General features: G+C 38.3%; 1 protein-coding gene across 1 annotated transcript; it reads right to left on the bottom strand.

Annotated features, from left to right (window-relative positions):
* Positions 1-1,373: 1,373 nt before the first annotated feature.
* Positions 1,374-3,594, bottom strand: LOC113301831 (pentatricopeptide repeat-containing protein At1g31920-like). The gene has a single exon (XM_026550661.1). It carries the CDS (start codon positions 3,322-3,324, stop codon positions 1,516-1,518), a length of 1,809 nt encoding a protein of 602 aa, XP_026406446.1. The 5' UTR covers positions 3,325-3,594; the 3' UTR covers positions 1,374-1,515.
* Positions 3,595-15,002: the final 11,408 nt, after the last annotated feature.

Raw genomic sequence — 15,002 nt, 5'->3', positions numbered from 1 at the left:
GGGTGTATAGAAATGGTGAATAACTCTCGTGGAAGACAGAGGTGATTTCATGTAGTTCGCATTTATGATCCAAGGTGGAGATTGTTAGGAAAACAATGAGTTTCCTATTTTAGGTTCGTTTCCATATTGGGGTGGATTTCCTAATTGAAGTAGGAAATATATTAGGAAATTTGGTTTCTCAACCGAATACTAATATATAGGACAAGGACTGTAGGTCTGTAGAAATCCAACCTAGGAGAGTGGTAAGCCCTTGTGCTTAAGATTTTGGTCTCTTTGTTGGAAGGGTCGAGTGCTATCGTAAAGGTCAATCTTTGTGAGGGAAAAACTTGTAGAGAGGATTTTGGTATTCAATTGTGTTTCTCTGTTACTAGCAACTATGAAGAAGGTGTAGTAGAAGAGAAGACATGAGGCTAGTTTGAAGAATGGTTTAGAGAGTCGGTTTCTTTGGTTTCTTTATTGGTATTTTCAGATATGTCTTGTTAACTCTTTGCGTCTTGTCTTGGGTTGCGGAAAGAGCATGTAATGGTCTTTGATTATAATGGAAGTTTTTCTGGTGGTGTTGGTCGTGAATGTAGCCTGTAAAGGTGAGCCACATATATCTTGTGTTGTGTGGTTGTGTGCTTGTGTATCTTATGTTTAGTACAAATCACCAATTGCCCTTTATGATCTTGTGTTCTGCTGCGCTCAGGATGCCAATTTTCCCAACATAATGAAAAAATATTGCTGCTAACAAACGAACCAAAAGTGTCGACCTAATTGAGCATGGAAAATGAAGAACTCGGCTTAAACAGCCATCTTCTGAAGATATCACTGAGTTCTCTAATCTAATAGAACATCTAGGGGATCCTCCTTATCTGGGAAGTAATGAAGACGGTATTAGCTTCGGCCCTTCTACTTCTTGTATAACTAAGGATGGATATGGATGCTTAATGAGCAGCAATTTGAGTCTGTGACTTATTCATATAAGCATAAATGGAGGAAGTATGGTCCCCCAAAGGCACGACTCTGTCTGGTTAGCACTGAATAATGTTGTGCCAACAATTGACAAGCTGAATAGAAGAGGCTGTGCAGTTGCAGAAAGCAGGTGTTGTTTCTGCGATGCATAGGAGGAAGAGGTGGATCATTTGATCCTTGAGGTGTCCCTTCTCGAAAGATATATGGGAGTATTTCACCTCCAGTTTGGACCCTTCTTGGGCGCATAAGTTGTCAGTGAGGGTAAGCTGTTTGAAGGGTGGCACACGGACAAAATACAGAAACTCGTAAAGAGAGTGTGGCCTTTATTGCAATAGCTTGTCGACTGTCGCATATGTTGGGAAAGAAATAGGAGAGTTATGGCTACGAAGCAGGCAGGAATAAAGAGGCAACCGTAATTGAATGCAAGAAACATATCTTTCTGCCATCTCGATTAACTTAGTTTTAGTAAACTTAAGCCTAAAACCCTTTAAACCAGAGAAATAAAAATTGTTAAAATAAATTTGAATTCTTACCTATGAATGAATGAGATGTGATTTCGATTCACCAGTAGTCTTTACAGGAGCAAATTCCATCTTTGAAATGGTGGAATCTGTTTCGATCTCTAACAATAATAGTTCGATCAAAAATCTTTGAAATCAGTTTTGTGTATGTATGACAGTCCCTGGACATTCTCAGGTTTTTAACTACTCTTATTGTGGATTCTTGGCTTGTGTATAAGAGAGCGTATGCTATTGCTAGTTTTTGACTGTGAGCTCTTAATCGATCTCGTTTCTCCTCTTCATCTACATCAAACAAAACTTGGGATAAGTCCGGCAAGTAGCCTTCGAACTTCAATTGCCACTCCATCTGATGAATCATCTCATATATATCATTACTTTTAGGATGCGACTTATCTTGTGAAACAAACTTGTGCAGCTTCCTCTTCACCTCAACTGTACTAAACCCAGGAATTTGACTCAACCCCTTATCAGCCATACTCTTACGAACCTTTGCCAAATCTTCCCACCTGTGAGCTTTTGCGTACGTATTCGACAGAAGCACCGAATCACTTGTGTTATTCGGGTCTAATTCGGAAAGTTTTTCACTTGCTATTTCTGCAGTTTGTAAATGCTCATGAACCTTACATGAGCTAAGTAAACTACGCCATATAACATCGTTTGGCTTCTTTGGCATTTTCTTTATGAATTCTACTGCCTCGTCGATCTTCCCTGCACGAGCTAGAAGGTCAACCAGGCATCCGTAATGTTCAACTGTGGGTACTATCTGGTGCTCAAATCTCATCTTTTTGAAAAGCTTCAGACCTTCATCAACAAGTCCTCCATGACTACATGCGCTTAAGACACCCACGTAAACGATTTCATCAGGAGTGAGCCCTTCATTGAGCATGTCTCCAAAGATTTTCAGGGCTTCCTCTGCACGTCCGTGAACCGAAAGCCCTGAAATAATAACAGTATAAGATAACTGATTCCTCCTTTGCATGTTTTCGAAGAGAAATAGTCCCTTTTCTATTGATCCACATTTTACATACATGTCTATCAAAGATGTCTGAACTATAACATTCAGTTCACTTACGTTCCTTAGCAAAAATCCATGGACTGATCTTCCTGAATCCAGGGAACCCAAATTTGCACAACATGAAAGAACACTAACTAGTGTACTTTCGTCAGCTCTCCATAAACCCTCGTTATTCATTTCAGTAAACAACCGTAAACTCTCATTCCAAAACCCCATTTTAGCATGAGAACCTATAAGCGAACTCCAGGAAGCAATATTAACTTGATCCGTATTTTCGAATACCTTAAAACAGGATTGCATTTCTCCACATTTTCCATACAAGTTAATCAAACTGTTCTGAACATACAAATCAGAGCCAAATCCGAACTTATAAGCATGCCCATGTACTTGTAGGCCTTCTTTAATGGCTGACAAATAAGAACAAGCTTTAAGAAGAAAAGGGTAAGTAAAATTATCTGGTTTTACTCCTTTCTGATGCATTTCTTGATATAAAAGAATAGCTTCCACTGGATCAGTGTCCTTCACATATCCTCTAATCATGGTGTTGAATTCAAATACACCCGGGTCACTGATATTCCGAAAAATCGAACAAGCATAATCCATACTGCTCCATTCCGATATTGCGCATACGGTCAGCAAATGGCCTTCACGTCGTGCATCCGTTTCAAGCTTGAGTATATGAGCATGGACTTGTTTGAAATCTTTCATGCACTTGCAACTTTGTAAGAGAGAGAAACATTCTCTCTCACAAGAATTCAATTCTAAGCTTCTTGATGGATGTTTTTCTTGTGGTATCAACAGATTGTGCTGTTGATGGACTGTTGTCCTAATCATACTTTCATCATATCCATACTGGAGCGATCCCTTTTTGTTGAGTCTGATGAGATGTGTGACCTCAATTCATTAGAGAAGTGAAGAAAAAAGTATAGGAAGAGTTCACACAGATAATAATAATAGAAATTTAACAGCTGATTTTGTACACAAATGTATTGGTTAGATTTCTCTGAATTGAAAGTTTCTCTCATTTTCCATGTTTGAGGGAACCATGATAGTAGTCTGTGTAGAACTATGGGGGAGCTTTGAATGCTAGCCATAAGATAGAAATATGAGAATCTGTACATGACAGAAGGATAAGATAACATTTGATTTGATTTATCTCTCTCTATCTTTTGAGAGTGAACATGATGATATTGTACTGCGGCAGTATGTTAAGGTTGAATTCCAGCTCTCGAATGTATTACACCACTTTACTGGGGACTGACCCCTGAGTAAGAGATGTCCACACGGTTAGAAACACGGAGATAAGTAACAAGAACATACCGGAAGAGTACAATACCGAGAAATTCGATAAGAGAAAAAGAAGAATTACCGGAGTAAGACAAATACAAGTATGAATAAGATCCGATCAAATCGTAAGAAGGATGGTTTTTCTCGGAATTAAATTCCAACCATTTAGTTTGTTTTCTTCTTTAGAAAGAAATGCTCCCAAAGTAGGAGTGATTTGCTCAAATCTCTTATAACTAGTGATGAAGCTTTCATCGTCAAAAAGACCACCGATGAAGATTTCGTCGCCGGATAAGTTGATGATGAAGATTCCGATGAAGAGTTGTCGGAGACAACAAAGATGGAGATTTCGTCGTTGGAGAGCATCAAGTGTATCTCATTACACTTAAAGTGCTAGACCCATCGCACTTTCTCCTAAGAAAAATCCCAACAGGGGAACAAATGGATTAGATCTACTCATCTAAGAGCTTGTCCACTGGATTGTATGTGACGATAAATGTTTAAGTTCATATAGGACAGACATTCATTTTTCCTAAAATTCATCTCCAACCCTAACTTCTTAAATCAATGTGAAGAAAGAGAAACCTTGTAGAATAGATCAAAAACACAATCTGAAACTAAAGTTTTTGATATCATCAACCAACTATTGTATATCAATATCAAAGAGCACAAAAATTTGTGACTCGTCATTCATATTCAATAAGGCGTGTACATGTTTATAGGTGAAAGGCTCTGCTTCATCATCGCGACATCACTCAAACCCAATTTTCTGATGCACTTTCAAGTTCAGCCTAGCAATCCTGAAAATTCTTATTCTACAACCATAAATCTCCTAAAAATCTTCATCAATATCATTATCAACTTATGCAATTTCATCAAAGTTTTCAGTACCAATTACTCTCAGAAAAGAAGCAACATTAACAGTAGTACTCAAAGTAAAGAAAGCTTAACACATAATAGCATCTTGTTCATCTTTTGTACAAACCAAAATACTAAGACCCACTACCACCATCACCACCAGATATCCAAATTTACAGACACCATCGGATTTTCAGAACAACAAACTACCAACATTGACTCCACAACTACTACTTGTTCAAACAAATTTCAAGAAAAAACAACAAAAAAACACTTTCCTAAAGACGGCCGAAAAGATCATCTGGTTAACTTCACCATGACCCACAAAAAGATTCAGAATGCTTTGGCTTCCAAGCAGCAAATAAAGCTTCAGTCTTTTCCTCTTCTCTTTTTTTTCTTCTCTTCCTCCTCTCTTTGACGAAGAGCAACCTCCTCTACATGCCTGTTTATCTCTCTCTGAACCTCATCCCTCAATCTCATCATATCCTCTATTCCTAGTGAAAAAGCTTGTTCCTTGGCTTGATTATACTTATTGGAATTTGCAGGAACAACCAGAATGGGGTTACCGGAACTTTCCATCTTTCTCTCTAAATTCCCTAAACTTTTCCTTCTCTGGTAAATTTGAAATGGTTGTGTTAATCTCTTCCAAAACCCCCTTTTAAAGACCACATTTGGTCTATTAACTGCCATTTATGGCTTTTGGTTAATAGTCTCGTCGCTTGGTTATTCACGTCCCTTCAAATCCATGTGTATTCTTTTCAACTTCAAGTTCATAATTACCCTATAAAACCCTATTTTCAAAACCCAACTACTTCATTATCGTTAACTCCAAACGGAACTGTCATTAAGAGGAGTATTGGTAGGTCACCAAACTTAGACAAAATATCTTGGGGTTTAATTAAAATTTTGTGTTTTATGCAGATTGGGAGAATGCAACATCAGTTGGGAGGCACCATTGAAGTCTGGGGCATGTCTTCCAGATGGGTTATCTCCAATACTAGTTTAGCCATCAAACCTACACCCATTACCAAAAAGCATACTGCTAATTCAATCCATAAACCACCACATATTTTTTTTCCACCATTTCTATTGCTTTAACCCTCACCACTCATTTCATTATACCAATACCATTATTACTCTTGGCAGTTTATACCACCATACCCCTGTCTATCTAAAAAAATACAAACCCATTTATGGTTCACCAAATCCTAACATCATCATGCTTACTACCTCACACATATATCCCAACAAAATGTACAAAGGATCTTTGGTTTTCTCTACACTTGGTTATCTCATCATATAATTCACATGAAGACTAATACCTTTTCTCAGCCATTATACATAAAATATGGGAAATACAAGGACAACTTGTATAATAAATCTTGTCTCCAAAGCGGAAGTAGCAGCATAACAACAACAACCTTACCCCAATTTTCTCCTGAGAATTTGTCATACCTCACTTATTAACTTCCTCATTCCTTTTTTAAGGTTCAAAGGCATAAAAAAATAAAAAACTATTGTCACATCTTCATCCATATAGTCTGTGATCTCTATCAGGATAATACCAGTAAGAGATTCCTTTCTATACACCTCCATATTTTATGGTTTTTCAGTGTCTCTCGTCCCATCAAATTTATACTCATATATATCCAGTCTACCTACCATATGGAACTTCCCAATCTATCAAATAACTCTCAAGATATTCAAAACCTGTCTACCCAAATGGCTGAAAAATTAACATTACCATCCACTCTCTCTGATCCTGTTTTCATTGACAAAATTGTCATTCTAGCTGAGTCTGATACTAATTGGAAATGGTGTATGGTAGGATATCTATGATGTGAAACTCTAGTTCCTACATCTTCAATACGCCACTACATCTGTAATCAATGGTTTCTTGATCAATCTCCTACTGTTACAACATTTAGTGGAATGCGCAACAAAGTTTTTATTCGTTTTCTAGATGAAGATGATTTCAATTCGCAGAGACCTTGGTTTGTCTGTGTGTATCTAATGGTGTTAAAAGTTGTTCCAACAGAGGGATGGCAAACAAATTACCAACTATCTTTCACTGAAAAACAAATGTGGTTTATCATGTATAATATTCCAAAAGAGTGTACTGAATTTGAAGATCTTCAGAAACTAACCTTCAAGATGGGAGAACTCATTGAAGCTCGAGATCCTTATGGTAATCACCCTTTAAAGAAAAATGTCAAGGTGTGTGTCAGGATTCCAGTACAAAAAGCTTTACCAGTAGGCATCCCACTGTTTACTAGTGGAAGATGAACTTAACCCTTCCTTATTGAGTGTAAATACATGAAAGTTCCAAGATATTTCTGATCTTCATGTCATGTCCTTGATCATAAGGATACCAACTGTCCAGCTTGGAAGTTAAAACATAAAGTTATCAAAGAAGCTGCTTCTTCTAGTAGTAAATATGTTCTTCCTGCTGTCTCTAAACTTATGATGCCATCGCCACCAGAAAAAAAATAAGTTGTCTCTACCTCTACCATAATAGCAGATACCATCATGCAACATACATAGATTGTGCCGGATACTCAAGTTGAGTCCTCTACTGCCCTCATATGCAACAAAGGAAAAGCTAAGGATAATGATTAGAAGATGGAAAATACTACTCAAAAAGGTTTATCAAACACTTTCCAGATGGGACCTTTTGTCAATCGATCCACAGCTTTGAAGATTTTTTATGTTGATCTGATTCAGCAAAACTCGAATCAACAGAATAATGGGTTACCAATAATCTTCAAATAGGTTACTACTTAGAATGTTACTGTTGAAGCTTCTATCACTGGCTCTGAACCGGCTATTAGTTGACCGATTCGAACATCAAACTCTTCAAGAAGATTCAAAACTGCTACTCCTAGTTCCAGTACTATTATCACCAGAGGAGCTCTCATCTCAGCTGAGCATGATGCTCTATCTAATCTCAAAAGAAAGATCAATCCCATGGCTGATTTGTGGAAACATACCAGAGCTAATTCTAGTCTAGTAGTTATCCCAGAAGAATAGGATACCACTGAACCTGACTATGCTCAATTATGCCCTCTTATTACTAAATTGGGGGAATTACCTGCTATCAATCTCTCAAACTGTTCTCTCAACACCCAACCACTTATTGACTCTTATGAGAGCTATAATGTACCTGTTGATACTTCTCCAAATAGCAATGGTGTCCGCAATAATTCCTATCTCAATGTTGCTACTTCTAATCTAGATTTCTCCCAAGATACTTCTCAAAGTGGTGACACCACCAGTGATTCTCTTAGTGGAGGGACTAATTCCACCACTCAGGTAAATTATACCCCTTCACTCCATTTAATTGATCATGTTTCTGTTACCCCCATAAATCATTTCCCTGTTCATAATGTCAACTTTCTAGCTTGGAATATTAGAGGTTTAGGTAAAAAAAATGCTAACAAGGAACTTAGCTTGTTATGTAAGAATGTCAACCCCGACATCATTTTCTTATCTGAAACAAAAATGAACGAAGACCTGGATGCTAGGAAGTTAAAAAATATGGGATTCCCTTGCACCTTTAATGTTTCTAGCATTGGTATGAGTGGGGTCTAGTCCTGGCTTAGAAGAAGGAAATTCAACTGAACATTATATCATCCAGCATGAGGGGCATCTATGTCACATCTACTGACATTATTCACTCTAAAACTAGTCATATCCATTTTATGTATGGAGAACCTAGTGATAAGTGCATATTTTACATATATTTGGTGTCAATTCCATGCTAGTAATTGTTGATTTTCTTGCAAATTATTGTATATTACGCTTGTTTTCTCTTATTTGTGTTTTATTAGGTGAATCATCCAAAAGAAGTGAATTGACACTTAATTGTGCAATAAAAGAAGCTAGATACAAGTGGAGAATGGCCAAATACCAAGTGGAAATTTTTCAAGTACGAGATTTCTACTTTTCATTTGTAGAGGACAAGAAGGCGAAGTCAATTGGCGAAAGAACGGAGTCATTCGGAGCTCGTGTGAAGAAGTTATGAGCAAAATAAGAACTTGGAAGACTTAAAGGGTAAAATGGTCATTTCTTAGGCGATTGCTATTGGAACCCCTTCTTTGGTTAAGGGGAAGTCAGGTTCAATGGATATGCTAAGCACAGTCCAGTCTATTACAAAGGGGGAAACCTGCATTTTAAATCTTGTTAAAGGCAGACGCCTTATTACTCGGGGCTGCCATCTTCATATTCAAACACGCGCATATTTTTTCTTCTTCATGACCGAGACTTCTGCATGGATATCTCGAGACTCGAGTTCAGGGACGGTATTAGTGGGTGGCTTGCCTAGGCTAAAGCCCACCCCAAATTTTCTAAAAAGCTGATTTGTCCATATAATTTTCGACATCTCTGAAATTTAGCCCGGGTTTAAAATTTGAATGAGCCCATTAGTAAGATATATAGAATTAATTAAAGGAGATCGAAGGCCCCACACTTTGATAACATCATCTCAACCGTACAAAGACTAAAGTAAAAAACTTGTATCTGTGCTCACTTGCTATGTGTCCATTCGATGAACCTTGTATATGTTCTTGCTTTACTCCTTTTAGTTCTTTTACTACTCATGAATTAACTAGCAAAGGGTGTGAAGAGTAGCATAACGTCTCCCACTTCCTCATGTCTGCTTAATTGGTTATCCTTAGTCCAAAATAACCAACTATAGTTCACTAGACCAATTTACATATTGTCACTGCTTAGTTCATTAGATTTTTGTTTTTCTCCCTCCGCAAAAACAAATATATGGAAACGCATAAGAGAGAAGCAGCATTAAAAGGTTAAAAACCGCTGCATAAGTGTAATAACAAAACTGCAGCCGCCTCTGAGAATTGATTGCAGGGAAGAACTCTAGAATTGAAACCTGATACGTAGAAGAAAAAAAAGACAGCATGTCAAGTCGAATACTACGTTGCATTTATGATAATCGCGATTGAAATAACAAAATAAAGTATTGGTATAAAAAAAAATTAGCCCACCCGGACGCAGAGTCCTGGTTCCGTCGCTGCTCGAGTTGTTGCTGATGATCACAGGAGTATTGACGGAGCTGCAGATGATGGAAGCAATGGGGGAATGAACTGATGGCAGTGTTGGTTCTCGACCAAAACGAGTGGTTGATGAAGAGAAAACATCGGAAGAAGAACTGTTGCCATCATCAAATAATGCTGATAACCATGATCAGCTGACGGGTTGGTGTTTACAGAATCGTTCTCGAGTTTTGCTGGAGTTTTATGGCTTCTCACTCAGGTTGAAATGATGAAGTACAACAGAGAGAACACGAAGGGAAACGAGTATTGCTTTGCTGCCATTACCGAATGAGGAAAGAGCTCGGCAAAGAACAGAGAATGGTGTTGATTATCATGATGACTGGTCGTGATAGAATGATGATGATAACTGCTCGAGGTTGAATGAAACCAAGAAGAACAAATCGAGAAGAGGTGACTGATATTGCTATCATTCATTATCGGCAGTGGTGATTGATGGAAGATGGTTCGATGACAGGAATGAGGAGAAGCGGCTTGAGCCTGTGGAGTAGAAGAGTCTGCGGTACTGTTGAAGTTAGAAGTAACGAATAATGAGTTTTCAAAGTCAAACAAGATACGGAACTGATAATCGACTCTGAACTTGGGAGAGAAACTAGAAAACAGGGGAGAATCTAGCTTGTTACTATCGTGAATTTTGTGAATTCTGTGGAAGATTTGAGAGGATATTTCCGCGTCTAAGATAAGCATGAATCATTGTTACGCATTTGGGGAGATTGGGTTATCGGTGGAAACCAAAAACTTGAGCTAGAATTCAGTTTAAGATAGAGTTTCAGGAGCGACAAAACAGTCACCAACAACTGCTTTCACCGTCGATTTTACTAATGAAGGGTGAAGATTAAGCCGCGTTTTAGGGTTTGAGTCGGCTAAGGAAAAGTTGGTGGTTATCAGATTCGAAATTGGAGGAAGAATACTCTATAAATAGACGCACGAATAACCAACAGAACTCATCTTCTCACCCTCACTTTCACGCCCACAACCTGTTCGAGGAAAGTCCTGACAGAATATCCAGAAGCTTCAGGAGTTCAATTCATGCACAAATAGCTCGAGTTCGTGGAAACTTCATGAGACATAGCTCAAGCTTCTTTTCATTTGTAGTTTGAACTCTACTTTCTCTCTGATTTGTTTATGATAAAACTCCATTATGTCTAGCTAATTTACTTATTTGATTAGTTATGAATTCTAAGTTCTAAATATGATTTAAATTATAAAATAAATCTATTTTGAGTTCTTCACAAGATTTTTGTGTGTTTTTACTACAATGAATATTCATGATTAATTCTAAAATTGTTTAGGTGACCAACTGAATCGTTTTATCAATTAATCTAATACTAATAAAGTTTTAAAAGATAAGTGTAATAGTCTATTAATTCTTTACAAAAGTAGAAATCGTAAAACCTTGCAGAGGGATTCTGTGGAGGGTTTGCGAGTAAAAACCATCCTAGAAAGTAGACCTTGAGCTAAGAGTCTAACTACTAGGATCAACCTATAATTCACAAAAGATAATTCATTCGACCAAATTACATATGGAGTGAAATACTATTAGGTGGTTTAGAAGAATAGAATCTGGTATTGGAGAGCTTCCGTACTCAATGATTTAAGGAATTCAGGGGATAACACTGAGCTAGCTGTTATTACACGGTTGGTAATAATCTGTGATTAACAATAAATAGATGAATATATTAATTTACTGAATATTTAGTACGAAGAAGGATTCCTTGATCATATTTCTCTCCATTGCTTGCAACTTAATTATTTCCAATTGCTTTGTTATTTACTTTGTTCTAAAATCTAAAACAAACCCCCCATTGTGACACTTTTTGACAACTAAATCTCCCTGCTCTTCGTGGGAACGAATCTTATTTAATACTATATAATTCATTAGCAAAGTAGAATATAAGTGAATTAAATTGTGCACCTACGACACGCATCAAATTTTGGCGCCGCTGCCGGGGAGCAGTTGGTAGCTTTATTGTTTCTTTTAGTTTCATTTTGTTTTTAGTTTTATTTTTAGTTTTTGATTTAGCTTTTGAGAATTTTGTTTCAGGTACTTAATCCCTGACACCTAATGATTGGGATTACCTGAGGTGCGGAATTCAAACTCGCAAGGGAACAGTACTTCAAGCACTTCACAGTTGCAACCAGAACCTTCTATAGAAGAGATGGTTAATACAGACGATAAGATTGATCCTCCATCACCTCCACCTCCGTAGAGGAAGTTAGGAGAGTTAACATCATGCTTAGATTCGCAACCATTGTGCATTACAATCACTAACCCAGTGGAGCTGAAGTCGAATCTACTTCATCATATACCAAAGTTCAAGGGACATCCAGGTGAAAATACAAATCGACACCTTCAACAGTTCCAGAACACAATGACAAGTCTGAGGCATGCAACCGCAGACAGAGATATGGCTATGCTACAAGCCTTCCCGTTCTCATTGACAGACTTAGCAGAAGAATGGTTGTATTGTCTTCCTCCAGGAGTGTTACAACATGGACTGAGATGAAAAAGATATTTTTGGAGAAATATTTTCCTGCTTCCAAAGCGGCATCCGTTCGTAAGGAGATTAGTGGAATTCTACAGATGTATGGGGAGTCTCTGTATGAATATTGGGAGAGGTATAAGAAGTTGTTGGCAAGCTTCCCACACCATAATATATCCTCAATACTTATCATTCAATACTTTTACGAAGGATTACTTCCAGAACAGAGGAATTTGATTGATGCGGCTACCGGTGGTTCACTTACTGAGAAGACAATCTCGCAGGAAACCAGTTCGATTGAGAGTATGGATTCCAATGCTCAACAGTTCTAAACCGGAAACAATTCTAATGTCAGAAGAGTTAGCAAGATAGGAGAGTCTGCACAGTCAGAGCAACGGATGAACAACATAGAGAAGGTAGTACAACGAATGGCAGCAGTAATTATTCCTACTTATGAAGAAAAAGATTCTGAATAGGTGAATGATGTGTTCCCTAATCAGAGGCCAAAGTATGATCCCTACTCTAATACTTATAATCTAAGTTGGAAAGATCATCCAAATTTCATTTATGCAAATCAGCAAGTTGCAGCTCCTAATCCTTATGGGCGACAAAGTGGTTTTCAACAACCACAGTTCCGACCACAACCTCAAAAACAGACTCAGAATTCTAGTTTAGAGGAGATGATGAAAATGATGATGCAAAAGCAAGATGCAAATGCTCAGCGTCAAGATACAATTCCGCAGAAACAAGAAATGGCCATAAAGGACTTGCAAACTCAAATTGGACAGTTGGCTACTGACATGAATGAAATCAAAGCACAAGCTTCAACAAAGTTGCCATCATAACCCTTTGTGAATCCAAGAGCACATGTTAATGCAGTAAATCTAAGAAGTGGGAGACAACTTGAAGAGCCGCAAAAACAACAAGTGGTTAGTGACGACATCGAAAAGGAAGCAGAGGTGGAAACCGTGCCAAAGGAAAATCCAATTTCAGCCGGCCAACCTAAGGACACGGTTCCCACTTTTACCACACCACCTCCTTTCCCTAGTCGTTTTGCCAAATCAAAGAAGCAAGCTCTAGATAAGGAAATCATGGATATTTTCAGCAAGATACAAATCAACATTCCATTTATTGAAGACATCAGAACTATACCCAGGTATGCCAAGGTTTTGAAGGATTTACGTACAAGGCAGGATAAGTTGATTGCTAATGAGATTACTCAGGTGGGTGAAAGTGCCACAGCTATGCTACTGAAGTAGATGCCTACAAAGTGTGGAGACCTTGGTGGTTTTACAGTGCCAATTACTATTGGTAACCGAAGATTTGAGCGTGCTTTGCTTGATTTGGGAGCATCCATAAGTGTTACGTCAGCTGATGTTTATGAATCTTTGAATCTTAGACCTTTGAAAGAGGCAAAGATTACTATTCAATTGGCAAACAATTCCAATATATATCCTCAGAGAGTCGTGGAGGACGTGTTAGTTCAAGTGAATCAGTTAATCTTTCCGGTTGATTTCTACATTGTGGATATGCAAAATGGAGATAATTGTTCATCTACTTCGTTATTTCTTGGGAGACCATTTATGAAAACTGCAAAGACGAAGACTGATGTTGACAATGGTACACTCACTATGGAATTCGACAAGGAGATCATTCGCTTCAACATATTTGAAGCCATGCGTTATCCTATTGATGTGCACTCCGTTTTTTCTATTGATGTTATTGGTTCGTTAGCGCAACAAATGTTTGATTTAAGCAACGAAGATGAACTTGGAGTTGTGTTGCGAAATAGCATTGATTTGGACATTCATGGGCAACCGAATTTGGACGTTGACTTAGCCAAAGATATAGTGGAGATGTGTGGTGCTTTAAAGTCACTACAAGAAGTTCGAGCAAGTAATATCTCTTATATTTCTTTACCCGTAACTAATGAGGTTCATTAACTTTCTATTGCGCAGGCACCTAAATTAGAATTGAAGCCTCTTCCCGATCACTTAAAGTATGCTTATTTGGGTTATAAAGAGGATCTCCCGGTGATTATTGCAAAGAACCTCACTGCCATACAAGAAGAATGTTTACTTCGGGTTCTGAAAGAGCACAAAACGGCCATTGGTTGGACAATTGCTGACATCAAAGGTATTAGTCCATTAATGTGCATGCATAGAATCTGTATGGAAGGTGATAGCAAGCCAGTACGTGATGCTCAGCGTAGGCTTATGGTAGGTCCCGGAAATGTGTATATTTAAATGCAAAATGGTCCCCGGCAGCGGCGCCAAAAACTTGGTGGACCCGGGAAAGCGTATAAAATTGAAGCGAAATGAAACGGGCCTACAGTAATACCGCAAGTGCACGGTCGTCGGTTGTAGATCGTGCAAGTACGGCTCGATCCACAGAGACTGGGTGTGTTTGGAGTTTCTAGCTATTTGGGTTCTAAATTGCTATTGGGCTTTTTGAGTTAAGGTGATAACAATGGGCTATGGGCTTTGGTACCAATGAGTTTTGAGTACCAATGAAGTGAACTGATCCTTTGTACTCAAGTGGTCTGGGCTCAATATTCTTGAAGTGAACTGAGCCTTGGGCTCAGTTGAATGGGCCTCAGGTTAAGCTAGGCTTTTGGTTTACACCTGAACTTGGCCTTTCCTTGGAAATGAGATGAACTGAGCTTGGTAATGAAGTGGGCTTTGGTTGACTCAACAGTGGACTGGGCCTTTTGCCTTACAATGAGCTGGTCCTTTGCAAAACAGAATGCAATTAAGAGACAATGGCCAAGGCAGGGCAGTAAGCTAACAAGCCAAGATAATGGCTCTAATGAGGC

The sequence above is a fragment of the Papaver somniferum genome, chromosome 8, assembly GCF_003573695.1.
Source record: "Papaver somniferum cultivar HN1 chromosome 8, ASM357369v1, whole genome shotgun sequence".
Taxonomy (NCBI): domain Eukaryota; kingdom Viridiplantae; phylum Streptophyta; class Magnoliopsida; order Ranunculales; family Papaveraceae; genus Papaver; species Papaver somniferum.
Note: the sequence above shows the minus strand (reverse complement) of the source record. Positions and strands in the feature narration are given on the sequence as shown.